Here is a 14,510-nt window from a genome sequence, read left to right as displayed (position 1 = left end):
CTCATAGAAGTCTCTGAACCCCAGAGTAACATCAAGGGATCTACAGGCCTCTCTTTCCACAATCAATATTGAAGTGATTCGATGAGTCAACTGTCAGAAAGAGACTTGGCCTAAATCGGAGGTCAGGAAGGAAGAGGCCTCTGCTCTCAAAAAATAATATCAAGACAAGACTGATGTTTGCCAGACAACACCTGGGTAAAGACCAAACTACTGGAACAATGTGCTCTGGACAGATGAGTCAAAGGTGGAGTGGTTTGGCCGCAATGCCAGACGCCATCTTTGTTGAAGACAAACACTGCCTTTGAACAGAAGAACCTCATGCCGACCGTAAAGCATGGAGGCGGTGGCTTTATGTTTTGGGGCTGCTTTGCTGCCTGAGGGCCAACTTGGAATCATTTAGTCAACCATGAATTCCATATTGTACCAGAGAATTATTGAGGAGAATGTAAGCCATCTGTCAAAAAGCTGAACCGTACATGGATCTTGCATCAGGACAATGATCCAAAACATGTAAGCAAAGCTACAACAGAATGGCTCAAAAAGATGAAATGGAGGGTTATGGAATGGCCGAGTCAAAGCCAAGATCTCAAACCTGTCAATGCTGTGGGGGGGACTTGATGCGGGCCGTGAAAGCAAGAAATCCCTCCAACATGACGTTGAAGCAGTACTGTAAAGAAGAGTGGGGAATTCCTTCCAGTCGATACACTGTAAGACTGATAGACAGTTACAAGAAACGGCTACATGAAGTTATTTCAGGCAAAGGGGGCAACACCAGCTATTGAAGCTAGGGGTGTACTCATCTTTTTCCTCACTATGGAATTGCATTTCTGTCGATTTTTGATGAATAAATTATTGCAAAGTATAATATTTCAGTTTAATTAGGTTACCTTTCTGTCAATAGTGTTGAAGTGAAGATTACATGTCCATCTGTCAAAATATTTCCCAAAAAATACAACTTTCCAGGGGGCGTACTTACTTTTTCGCGTGACTGTACATTTAAAGTTAGAATACCCACTTTCGTACATTTATGCCTTAACATTCCATGTATCATGTACTCATAACCATCATCAATGTTAACGGCTATACGACAGCCATTCATTTTCACATACATTTTTTCTGTACATGCTCTTACAGATACAATTACTTTCTCTAAGCTGGCCAGGATATCCACATCTCAAAGCTCCAGTATTCTCTAGACGTCAGGAAGTCTCACGATACAATAACAGCAACAGTCCTTGTACTTTCAGCTGACTGAGGCCAATATTATCAACAGATACCGTATGAACGTTGAATCACACATTCAAGTCTAAGATCCTTAAGATCCTTAGCACAAACAGATGCTGGCAGGATCATGTGTTTACCATCCTTGGTCCTTCTGTCGGACGTCATTGTTCTGCATCATCACATGATGCTGTTGAATGTAAACGCAACACTTCACTCACTGTGCTGGCAGCGGTGAGTGTGGTGGTTTTAGTTGTAATTGACAGCTTTCACTGTGCCCATCTCTCCACTGATTTTCTCCAGCAGCGGAAGCCCACTGCCCCTAGTGACCTCCGACCTTCAGGCCAGACGGGCGACACCCTGAAGCTCCCCGGACCTCCTGTGGTTGGGCCGGGACGGACTGGTGGGGAGTTACACCCTCCACATGCTCTACCTGCTGGACGCCAGGGACCTGACATGGGAGGTTTGTTTCTGAGCTCCACATTGACCCTGTGAGTCCTTGAACCACAGTGCCCCAAAACCGAATCTTACAGAAGTAATTACTCACTGCTATACCCCTGCTATACCCCCAGGTCATGAGCAAATCTGTGCTCTCGGACTCTGAGGAGCCAAAGGAGAGAGGCAAGTTGCTTGAGGAACAAGCCTGACTTTGCCAAACATAACCCATGCATGTCGCTCTAACTGTAATGTGAGAAATGTATTAGCATCTGACTGCAGCGTGAGATTGGTCGGGTTGGATTAGTGCTGCCTGGAAATTCCAGAGGCTCAGCAGCTCTGGGTCTGGATTATGCTTGTTTAGAACAGGTTGATTGACATTCAATGGCAAGCCAGCTGCAGAAAAGTAGTTTGATCTGTCACATGGGACAGAATGCATGATCATATTTGACCATATTCCTATCGAAGAACCCCCGCCTACTTACTTTAATACAGTACTAATAAAGCAGCATGAGATGATGGGACAATTTCTCTCATTCTCTTCCCTCTAGTTCTTTGTTTATCTTGCTGCGTTCTCCTGTTCTCTCACACCATAGAAGACTCATACATGTCCAAGCAGGCAATAATCGTACACACAACACAGACACATACCGACACATAGCCACTAAGCATGCTGTTTCTGTGACATGGATGTGTGCTGTTTGGGGACTGTAATTGAAACAGAATTGGGCCCAGTCCCTCTCCATTTCCATCTGAAAGCAGCTGCCTCTCAGGGATGGGAATTAGGGCTCTGCTCACGCACCCTGCTACTCTCAGCCGCCTCCCGTCACGTCTCTCCCCCTCCACATTGTGTGTGTATGTGTGTAGACTGTTCTCTCTGCCACCACACGGAGCTCCGGTACCGCTTGCCAAGTCTAGGTCCAAAAAGCTCCTTTAACAGCTTCTACCCCCAAGCCATAAGACTGCTGAACAGTTAATCATACACCCAGACTATTTACATTGACCCCCTTTTTTACACTGCTGCTACTCACTGTTTATTATCCATGTATAGTCACTCTACCCTTATCTACATGTACATTTTACCTCAATTATCTCGACTAACCTGTGCCCCTGCACATTGACTCGGTATCGGTACCCCCTGTATATAGCCTTGTTATTGTTATTTTTATTGTTACTTTTTTCAACTTTTGTTTATTTTTGTATTTTTTAAAGCATTATAATATTTTCTTGAGAAAAAAACTGCATCGTTGGTTAAGGCTTGTAAGTAAGCATTTCATGGTAAGATCATGTTGTATTCAGCGCATGTGTCAAATCCGATTTGATTTGTATGATGGAGACATACTATGTCAGCAGCAGAGAGGGATCAGAGCACCTGTCACACACACTTTGCCTTCCTCAGCAGGAAGGAATCTCAGAAGATGTCCAACAGATTCCACATGCTTCCTGTTTCACAGGCATCTTAGCATGCATAGTGCATTATGCTTGGTAAGATTTCACATACCCCATAGTGATAAAGTTATCCGCCATAGTCATAACAATATCCCATGACTATCAACACATACATGAGAGGCTAGCATCACTAGATAGATATGCTAAGGTCTTAGGGCATATCTATTTTGTGAAAACCACATACAGTGCATTAGGAAGGTATTCAGACCACTTATTCTAAAATGGATTAAATAGTAGTTTGCCCCCTCAATATACACACAATAGCCCATAATGACAAAGCAAAAACAGGTTTTTAGAAATGTTTGCACATTTATTAAAAATTAAAAACGGAAATATCACATTTACATAAGTATTCAGACCCTTTACTCAGTACTTTGTTGAAGCATCTTTGGCAGCGATTACAGCATTGAGTCTTCTTGGGTATGACGCTACAAACTTGGCACATCTGTATTTGGGGAGTTTCTCCCATTCTTCTCTGTAGATCCTCAAGCTCTGTCAGGTTGGATGGGGAGCGTCGCTGCACAGCTATATCCAGGTCTCTCCAGAGATGTTCAATCGGGTTCGTCCAGGCTCTGGCTGGCACACTCAAGCATTTTCAGAGACTTGTCCCAAAGCCACTCCTGCGTTGTCTTGACTTTGTGCTTAGGGTCATTGTCCTGTTGGAAGGTGAACCTTCGCCCCAGTCTGAGGTCCTCGATCCTGAGTCGTCTCCCAGTCCCTGCCGCTTAAAAACATCCCCACAGCATGATGCTGCCACCACCATGCTTCACCGTAGGGACAGCGCAAGGTTTTCTCCAGACGTGACGCTTGGCATTCAGGCCAAAGAGTTCAATCTTGGTTTCATCAGACCAGAGAATCTTGTTTTTTCATGGTCGCTGCCACCTCTAGAGATGCAACCTCTCTCATCGTCACTCAGTGCCTAGGTTTACCCCCGCTGTACTCGCACCCTACCATACCCTTGTCTGTACACTATGCCCTGAATCTATCCTACCACACCCAGAAATCTGCTCCTTTTATTCTCTGTTCCCAAAGAACTAGACGACCAGTTCTTATAGCCTTTAGCTGTACCCTCATCCTACTCCTCCTCTATTCCTCTGGTAATGTAGAGGTTAACCCAGGCGCTCTCATTTGTTGACTTCTGCAACCGTAAAAGCCTTGGGTTCATGCATGTTAACATCAGAAGCATCCTCCCTAAGTTTGCTTTACTCACTGCTTTAGCACACTCCGCCAACCCTGATGTCCTAGCCGTGTCTGAATCCTGGCTTAGGAAGGCCACCAAATTTCTGAAATTTCCATCCCCAATTACAAAATTTTCTGTCAAGACAGAACTGCTAAAGGGGGCGGAATTGCAATCTACTGTAGAGTCGGCCTGCAGAGTTCTGTCATACTATCCAGGTCTAAGCCCAAACAGTTCGAGCTTCTACTTTTAAAAATCCATCTCTCCAAAAATACATCCCTCACTGTTGCAGGTTGTTATAGACCGCCCTCAGCTCCCAGCTGTGCCTTGAACACCATGTGTGAATTGATTGCCCCCCATCTATCGTCAGTTCGTCCTGCTAGGTGAACTAAATTGGGATATACTTAACACCACGGCTATCCTACCATCTAAACTAGGTGCAATCTCACACAAATTATCAAGGAACCTACCAGGTACAACCCAAAATCCATAAACATGGGCACCCTCATAGATATCATCCTGACCAACTTGCCCTCTAAATACACCTCTGCTGTTTTCAACCAGGATCTCAGCGATCGCTGCCTCATTGCCTGGTCTGCGGTCAAATGACCACCCCTCATCACTGTCAAACGCTCCCTAAAACACTTTCCCTGGGTATCCTGGAAGAATATTGACCTCCTCCCGTCAGTAGATTATGCCTGGTTGTTCTTTAAAAGTGCTTTCCTCACCATCTTAAATAAACATGCCCCTTTCAAAAAATTTAGAACTAAGAACAGATATAGCCCTTGGTTCACTCCAGACTAGACTGCCCTTGACCAGCACAAAAAACACCCTATGGTGTACTGCACTAGCTTCGAATAGTCCCAGCAATATGCAACTTTTCAGGGATGTCAGGAACCAATACACACAGTCAGTTAGGAAAGCAAAGGCTAGCTTTTTCAAACAGAATTTTGCATCCCGCAGCACTAATTCCCAAAAGTTTTGGAGGTCTTGGAAGTCCATGGAGAATAAGAGTACCTCCTCCCAGCTACCCACTGCACTGAGGCTAGGAAACACTGTCACCACTGATAAATCCACGATAACCGAGAATTTCAATAAGCATTTTTCTACAGCTGGCCATGCTTTCCATCTGGCTACCCCTACCCTGGCCAACAACTCTGCACCCCCCGCAGCAACTGCCCCCCCCCCACTTCTCCTTCACCCAAATCTAGACAGCTGATGTTCTAAAAGAGCCATTCAGCTAGTAAAACAAAATGCATGCCCTTCAACCGATCACTGCAGGCACCCGCCCAACTAGCATCACTACTCTGGACAGTTCTGAATATGTGGACAACCATAAATACCTAGGTGTCTGGCTAGACTGTAAACTCTTCTTCCAGACTCACATTAAGCATCTCCAATCCCAAATTAAATCAGAATTGGCTTCCTATTTCGCAACAAAGCCCCTTTCACTCATCCTGCCATCATACCCTCGTAAAACTGACTTATCCTGCCGATCCTCGACTTTGGCGATGTCATTTACAAAATAGCCTCCAACACTCTACTCAACAAATTGGATACAGTCTATCACAGTGCCATCCGTTTTGTCACCAAAGCCCCATATACTACCCACCACTGTGACCTGTATGCTCTCGTTGGCTGGTCCTCGCTACATATTCATCGCCAAACCCACTGGCTCCATGTCATCTATAAGTCTTTGCTAGGTAAAGCCCTGCCATATCTCAGCTCACTGGTCAGCATAGCAACACCCACCCGTAGCATGTGCTCCAGCAGGTATATTTCACTGGTCACTTCCCTGACCAAGGCCCTTCTAACTTGATTGCTCAGTTTGGCCGGGCAGCCAGCTCTAAGAAGAGTCTTGGTGGTCCACAAGTGGACTCCAATCAATGTAGAAACAGCTCAATGATGATCAATGGAAACAGGATGCACCTGAGCTCAATTTCGAGTCTCATAGCAAAGGGTTTAAATACTTATGTAAATAAGGTATTTTTTTTCTTTTTTCTTTATTAGCAAACATTTCTAAAAACCTGTTTTCGGTTTGTCATTATGGGGTATTGTGTGTAGATTGAGGGAAAAAAGAGTAATTGAATCAATTTTACAATAAGGCTGTAATGTAACAAAATGTGGAAAAAGTCAAGGGGTCTGAATACTTTCTGAATGCACTGTATCTGTTTATCGATTTCTACCTTCTGTGGAGAGTTGCCTCTCTGGCCTTGCACTTAATGACTGGAATTCGGGTGTTCTCCAGAACACACAGACCAGTGGATTTATCTGTCATATGTCACACAATGGATAGTTTACATCAACAATGTCCATTATAAGGTATTCACCTTCTCGGTCTCTGTCACATAATTATACACCTGCATACATAAAAGCCCCTTATCCAATAACGTCAATGGAATAATTTGTTTTCTTCCATTAAGATTGAAGTTAGAGTATCAATAGTTTTGCCTCTAGTTCTAAATTGAATTATAACATATGACATACAGAGCTAAGTATGCTCTCCAATCTGAGTAACGAAAAGCAATTTCTCAAGGGCCTGGAAATAAATGGACTTTGGGCCAACAGACTGTCTGCGACATCAAACATAGCAGTAACAGTAGACTTAGCATGACATCACTTTTAAAACGCTCAGCTCACAAGGCCAAATTAAACACACACACATGTTCTGTAACCAGTGACCTCATCCCTCCATAAAAGCTGTCTAAATATCCGTTTGTCTTTCATTAGGGGTCACTGACTGGCTCATTGTTTCCAGCCCCCGTCAGACCGTTGAATCGTGGGTAGGATAGTAGTCTGGGTCCCGGGGGTTTAAGGAAAGGCTTCCTGGAGCTGGGACGATAAACCAAAAAATGATCGACACCGACCGTACCGATCACATATCGCAGGCATTTTGCTGATATTGTTCATTGCAATAAGTAGCCTGTACTAGAGAAATGTGAAGTTTGAAATGAAATTAGTCTGCTAATATGGGTGATTTGTTAATTAGACAATTGATGGCTACAACCATCAAACTAGTAAAGTACCAAGGCACTCTTCATATAATTGATTAAAATGCCGTTATTAGTATGGCATGTTCAACAGAAACGAAAGTTTTTAAAAACCGACACGTTCTCCTTTCTTTTTGATGACCAATTTACCCCTTTTACCAAAGAGCACCTTCTATCTACCAAAATGTACTAATGTGTACCTTAGTAGCGCTTCCCTTCCTCCTCTTTCTAAAAGTACAAACTAGTAGTAGTAGTTTAAAGGATAATAAAATCAACTGTGGGGCGCATTCATTTTACAAACATATCATTCTGTTTATCGATACTGCATAAATACAGGCATGTTATCACAGTTTATAAGGAGTTTTAGCCATATCGCCCAGCTCAGCACAGTGAAGTATTGTTAAAGGGAGCCATAGTGATTTGCTCATTTGGGCGTTCACAATCTCCAGCTTCCAAGGACAGGGTGGGTGTTTGGCTGTGGTCTCTATGTTTATACGCCCACACTGCCACACATATCTTTCCTAATTGAGCAGTAGGCAGCTGAGCGTAGATGGGCACAGGGCGTTGGTACTCTGCCTCACTGCAATCGGCCTGTAAGCTAAACAGTGTACCAGTGTATCATAGTGTACCAGCTCCTAGTTGAACTGTATTCATCACCACGCAGCTGACTTACAGGGGGAGTAACTGTTACTCCTTCCCCTGGACAGATATTTATCTCTAACGCAACAGCTCTTTATAGAGTTTAATATATCCCTTTGATAGGTGTTTGAATGACAATGGTATTGGCAACCCTTTGTCCTGTTGAGAGAGAATGCTTGGTGTAACTGCAGTCCCGGGTCGATCTGTCCTCTGCTCTGAAGGAAAAACTAAAACAGAGCGACTGGATCACTGCCCCGCTGTTACGTCACTGACACTGTCCCAGTTTCCCTGTCACCAAACACCACGACCCTCTCACCCTGAATGTCAGAGTGGCAGTGAGAACCCACACACACACATGGCAGTACGGCACAGAGCAGCCCCCCACCCTACTCCAACACACACACACAGGGCAGTACGGCACAGAGCAGCCCCCACCCTACTCCCACACACACACACACACACACACACACACACACACACACACACACACACACACACACACACACACACACACACACACACACACACACACACACACACACACACACACACAGGGCAGTACGGCACAGAGCAGCCCCCCACCCTACTCCAACACACACACACACACACACACACACACACACACACACACACACACACACACACACACACACACACACACACACACACACACACACACACACACACACACACACACACACACAGGGCAGTACGGCACAGAGCAGCCCCCACCCTACTCCAAACACACACACAGGGCAGTACGGCACAGAGCAGCCCCCACCCTACACCAACACACACACTCACACAGGGCAGTACGGCACAGAGCAGCCCCCCACCCTACTCCAACACACACACACACAGGGCAGTACGGCACAGAGCAGCCCCCCACCCTACTCCAACACACACACACAGGGCAGTACGGCACAGAGCAGCCCCCCACCCTACTCCAACACACACACACTTACCATGTGACTCCGAAGCCTAATTATCACAATTGTGGCTAAGAGTCAGACTTTCGAGTGGATCGACTGATCCCAGAGTTTCCATTCCCAGAGCTGCAGTCAGCGGCTAGTCAGTCCAGTGTGGGGCTAGTCAGTCCAGTGTGGGGCTAGTCAGTCCAGTGTGGGGCTAGTCAGTCCAGTGTGGGGCTAGTCAGTCCAGTGTGGGGCTAGTCAGTCCAGTCAGCGGCTAGTCAGTCCAGTCAGCGGCTAGTCAGTCCAGTGTGGGGCTAGTCAGTCCAGTGTGGGGCTAGCCAGTCCAGTGTGGGGCTAGTCAGTCCAGTGTGGGGCTAGTCAGTCCAGTGTGGGGCAAGTCAGTCCAGTGTGGGGCTAGTCAGTCCCGTGTGGGGCTAGTCAGTCCCGTGTGGGGCTAGTCAGTCCCGTGTGGGGCTAGTCAGTCCCGTGTGGGGCTAGTCAGTCCAGTGTGGGGCTAGTCAGTCCCGTGTGGGGCTAGTCAGTCATACAGCTACAGCTTTGTCTCAACATAGCTCCGGCTCATGAAGTACTAGCTAGCAGGGAGGGACAGAGGGAGCTTGACAGGCAGAAGGGGAACAGAGGCACAACCTGGCTCAACTCTCAACCTGTGATTTGATGGTGGAAAAACAGGCTTGGGTGGCAGTAGCTCCTTGAAGAGAGAGTTAGAGAGAGTTAGAGAGAGAACCTGTTTTTGTAAGGATAAAAAGATAATTGTTTTCAACTGAATCAGCTGTACAGAATATGTGAGTAGGGATTGTCTTCATACTATAGGTCAAGGCGGAGGAAGTACGTTCTGTTTGTTCTCATGTTTGTCTGTCTTTGTGTGTGTGTGTGTGTGCTCGCACGCACAGTATATGCAGTATGCTTGTTGTCTTGCTCATATCCTGTTTCTTCCTCTGCTGATTTTCTTATGGGATTCCTCGGTGCTGTATAATCTCTGTGGAACCTGACCTCATACAGGGGCTGTAACTGGTTAGCTCATAGGGATTGAGAGACCGAGAGAGACAGGGATGGAAAAAGTGAATGAACTGCAGAGCATTGAGTAATGTAACAATCTTCCAAGCACCCAGAGAGATGTCAGATGGCTGCAAGCTGGGATTGGAATTCTGTAACTCTCCAAGTGCTACGGACAGCATTCTCTAGATCCGCCTCTCCCTCTTTCCCTCTCTCTTATGCCCGCTTGAAAACAATCACCGATCTGTTTCTGGGGCTGTGTGGGCGTTGTTCCTAATAGCCCTGCTAGATATCTCCCCTCAGTCTCAGTCCGGCCTCCTGCCTCCTCGGGTGCACCACTCCTTACTCCCTGCTTCCTCTTCTTTAGTCTCTCCACCTAACTCTTTCTCTCCTCTCTACTCTCTAGATAACTCCTTGCTCGGCCAGGACCTGGTCGCAGTACCTGAAGTGTTCACAGGCCTCCTGCACGGATCCTCGCCCGTCTTTGACTGTCGGGAGGAGTCCATCAGCAGCCTGCCAGGTGGAGTACTGACACAGTCCAGCCAAGGCCAACAGCCGGCGCCAGCTCCAACAGCACCCGCCAAAGCAACAGAAGCTCCGCCTCCTCCAAACAATCCAATCGACATGTCTGCCGTCCTGACAGACTGTGACCCCAAAGCTATCTATGCCACCGTGTCCAAGGGGGAGCCCAGGGACAGAGACCGGGACATGGGGTCTGGGGCTGTGCCTGCTGGCAGGATGCGCCCCCCTGGGGATTTGAAGCTGGCTCGCAGCTTTTCCAAGTCGGACTCAGACCTGCTGGTGTCACCGCCAAGCGAGGAGGAGGGAGGGCTGGGCAGCCGCAGTGAGTCCGTCTCGAACTGCAGCGCAGCCAAAACGAGGCTGGAGAAGTCGCCCTCGTTCGCCTCTGAATGGGACGAGGTAAGAGCTCAGCCTCACTGTCAGTTTGTTAGATGTTATTATATGGCTATTGCTGTTGATACAGTTACATGCCCTCTACCATAGAAAGAACTCGAGCCCACCAGCACTATAGGCCAGGAATCCAGGGGGAATTCTATACCATAGTGTCTGAAGTGACGCTAGATCTCATCGTGGAGTTTCCAGACAGAGTTGGAGGGGTTATGCTGTATTTAGCTGCTACCGTCAGGAACATTAGGCATGCATGAGTGATATCCACACAAATCCCTCTCTGTAGCCAAGTTAGCTCTCCTTCATGAAATCATTCATATCTGCCATGTTCTGCATGAGAACTGCATAATAACCCTGCTAGAATAGGAACCCAACCCAGTCTATCATTGCAGTAAGTCATCCTGTCGGTGAGAAGATCATTTTCTTGATTTTATATATCCAGCCATTCAGAACTGAAATAGCCTGTCAGAGGGGCAGATAATGAAGAATAAAGAGCCGGGGAGAGAAAGAGAGCGATTAGAAGTGACGAAAAGATGCGGATATAAAGTGAGGAAGAGCGGAAAAGGTAACAGGATAGAGATGGGCCTAGACAAAAGGTTGGAAAGTGAGAGGAGGAGAGGGCCATTGAGCTGCAGCTCTTTCCTCCATTCAGGACTGACCCCGGCTCCTCTGGTTGCCATGGCGTTACACTCCAACTTAACCTGAGTTCCCCTGGAAATGGACACACTGTTTATAGAGCTGCCTGGAATACACACACACTCTTTCCATTCAGTATTCTAAAATAGAGCCATTGACAATAATTGTTATCCGCAACAAATTGTAAATGCATGTAACTGCACCATTATGTCATTTTGAGATGCAATCTGCATGGATCGTTGAATCGACCTTACACTTCCCTCTATTTAATGATTCACTATTTAAATCCATTGTCTGCAAACTGTCAATGTTACAGTTCCACATGACTCTATTCCCCTGTTCTCTCTGTGGTAGAATCATGTCATGATGCATCTGTGATGCCAGGCAGAGAGAGTAAGCCAGAGGCTCAAGTAGCAGCCTCTACACAGTGACCAGATCACGTTGCTCTGCGGTCAGTTGGTGTTCCTTTACACAACTCTAGAGGTGGGGTCGATATCTTGGCTCATCTTTTCTGTGGTTAGTATGCAGGTGGCCGGTGCATAGCCTGCCTGTGTGCCCCCGACCTTGAGTGTCCTGCACAGCAGTAGACTTCTATAATGAACACAAATATAAACACAACATGTAATGTGTTTGTCCCATGTTTCATGAGCTGAATTAAAAGATCCTGGAAATGTTCCATATGCACAAAAAAGTATATTTTTCTCTTATTTTGTGCACAAATTTGTTTACATTGCTGTTAATGAGCATTTCTCCTTTGCCAAGATAATCCGTACACCTAACAGGTGTGGCATATCAAGAAGCTGATTAAACGGCATGCTCATTACACAGGTGGACCTTGTGCTGGGGACAATAAAAGGTCACTCTAAGATGTGCAGTTTTGTCACACAACACAATGCCACAGTTTTGAGGGAGTGTGCAATTGGCATGCTGACAGCAGGAATATCCACCAGAGCTGTTGCCAGATAATTTGTTCATTTCTCTACCATAAGCCGCCTCCAACGTCGTTTTAGTGAATTTGGCAGTACGTCCAACCAGCCTCACAACTGCAGACCATGTGTAACCACGCCAGACCAGTACCTCCAAATCTGGCTTCCTCGCCTGCGGGATCGTCTGAGACCAGCCACCCGAACAGCGAATGAAACTGAGTAGTATTATGTCTGTAATAAATACCTTTTGTGGAGGAAAACTAATTCTGATTGGCCTGGCCTTTCTCCCCAAAGGGTGGGACGGTCTCCCATGTGGGTGGGCCTCCCATGGCTGCGCCCCTGCCCAGTAATGGGAAATCCATAGAGTAGGGCCTAATTTATTTATTTCAATTGACTGATTTCCTTGATATGAACTGTAACTCAGTAAAATCGTTGAAATTGTTCCATGTTGCGTTTTTATATTTTTGTTCAGTAGAGAGGACCCCTTTTCCTGACCTCACCAGGAGGGGTGGCGGAGCAGGAGAGAATTATTTTTGTTCCATCATCCAAAATAATTGATAATCGACCCCAAGTAGAACTTTTTTGTGTCCCGCCTCCATCTCAACTGAGGGGAATGATAACAACAGCTTGGCGAAAGCTCTATCCATAATGGCACCTTATTCCCTATATATCGTGCACTACTTTTGGCCAGGGCTTTATATAGGCCTAGGGAATAGGGTTGACTCCGACTCCGCCCCAGTATTATAGCCGACAGCTGTAGAGAGGAATTGGGGGGTCAGTCAGTGAGTGTGACACACCACCACTCAGGGAACTGAACCACAGCTCATTATCTCAAAACCCTGTTTATCTGAGCCAGTGACACCTCTCCTCAACATACTCACCTATTTAATAGCCCTCATCTAGAAAGACTATTTTACTCTGACAGAGTGGAGGGTGAAAATGACCTGAAGAGAACAGACTTTTGAACAATGACCCCACTCCTAAAATTATGTTTGCACAGCTGTAAGACAAGACCACTGTAAGAAATGATTACGTAAACCCTACTTTCATGAAGCAACTGTTGAAATGTTTGCTCTGAACGGTCCGCTTCACAACCGCCATCAAGGTCATTCAGAGTTCACCTTCCAAGTAGATGCGTCGTTTTCCGATATCGAGTTACTTCAGTTGAATGACAACACTTGCGTGCTCTCTCAAAGTTACCCATCCATCAGAAGATGTGCGGAATGAACTTTTTCCCATTAGCTCAAAGTGTTCTGTCATTCCAGTCACCTCCAGCAGGCTGTATTACGACGATCACTAAGGTTCTTCTTCCTCTAGTGTAGAGCTGTCAGGCCCAAGTGGGTGATGGTCACCAGACTGAAACAGCTTGCTGCTTGAATCGTTCATTCCCCGGCTGAAACTGTCATCAATATGAGACTACTGTATAGCCTCCTGATAATATAATTATGATCGAGACAGGAGACTGATCAGACACTACGCTGTAATTACCAACCGTTTGATTAGCAACTCACCTCATAGGCGTGGAGCTGGGAGACATCATGTGGCCTTTCTTTGAGGCAGGCTGTGAATGAAGTCATATTAAACCTGGGTGGCAGGGGTGTTATGTACTCAAGTATAAAATACTTTAAAGTACTACTTAAGGAGGTTTTAGGGGTAGCTGTACTTTACTGTTTATATTTTTTACAACTTTTACTTCACTACATTCCGAAAGAAAATGTTTACTTTTTAACCCATATATTTTCCATGGCACCCAAAAGTACTCATTCCATTTTGAATGCTTAGCATTACATGAAAATGGTCTAATTCACACACTTATCAAGAGAACATCCCTGGTCATCAGTACTGCCTCTGATCTTGCAGACTCACTAAACACATGCTTAGTTTGTAAATGATGTCTTGAGTGCTGGAGTGTGCCCCTGGCTATCTGTAAAAAGAAAGGGGGAAAAGAGAAAGTTCACGTTTGTTTTGCTTAATATAAGGAATGTGAAATGATTTGTACTTTTACTTTTGATACTTAAGTATATTTACTTTTACTCAAATAATGACAATTGGGTACTTTTCCCACCACTGCTAGGTGGGAGGACACCTCGTTTAGGTTCTCTGGGCCATTGAATGCCCTGATCTGTCTTGAGTTATTCTACCACCGTTTAAGTAGTGGTGTCTTTGGATATCTGTCTTAGACACTTTTCATGTCAAGGTT

General features: G+C 45.8%; 1 protein-coding gene across 11 annotated transcripts in view; it reads left to right on the top strand.

Annotated features, from left to right (window-relative positions):
• Positions 1–14,510, top strand: part of LOC124045867 (ankyrin repeat and SAM domain-containing protein 1A-like) — a 189,225-nt gene that overhangs the window by 84,519 nt on the left and 90,196 nt on the right. For 9 of the 11 annotated variants that reach the window (XM_046365621.1, XM_046365617.1, XM_046365618.1 and 6 more), the window contains 2 exons: positions 1,525–1,684; positions 10,246–10,760. In XM_046365621.1, coding sequence (XP_046221577.1) covers positions 1,525–1,684; positions 10,246–10,760 — 675 coding nt within the window. The remainder of the gene's footprint in view (positions 1–1,524; positions 1,685–10,245; positions 10,761–14,510) is intronic. The other 2 variants (XM_046365619.1, XM_046365614.1) reach the window with 1 other exon arrangement.

The sequence above is a fragment of the Oncorhynchus gorbuscha genome, linkage group LG10 (genome assembly GCF_021184085.1).
Source record: "Oncorhynchus gorbuscha isolate QuinsamMale2020 ecotype Even-year linkage group LG10, OgorEven_v1.0, whole genome shotgun sequence".
NCBI classification, from domain to species: domain Eukaryota; kingdom Metazoa; phylum Chordata; class Actinopteri; order Salmoniformes; family Salmonidae; genus Oncorhynchus; species Oncorhynchus gorbuscha.
Note: the sequence above shows the minus strand (reverse complement) of the source record. Positions and strands in the feature narration are given on the sequence as shown.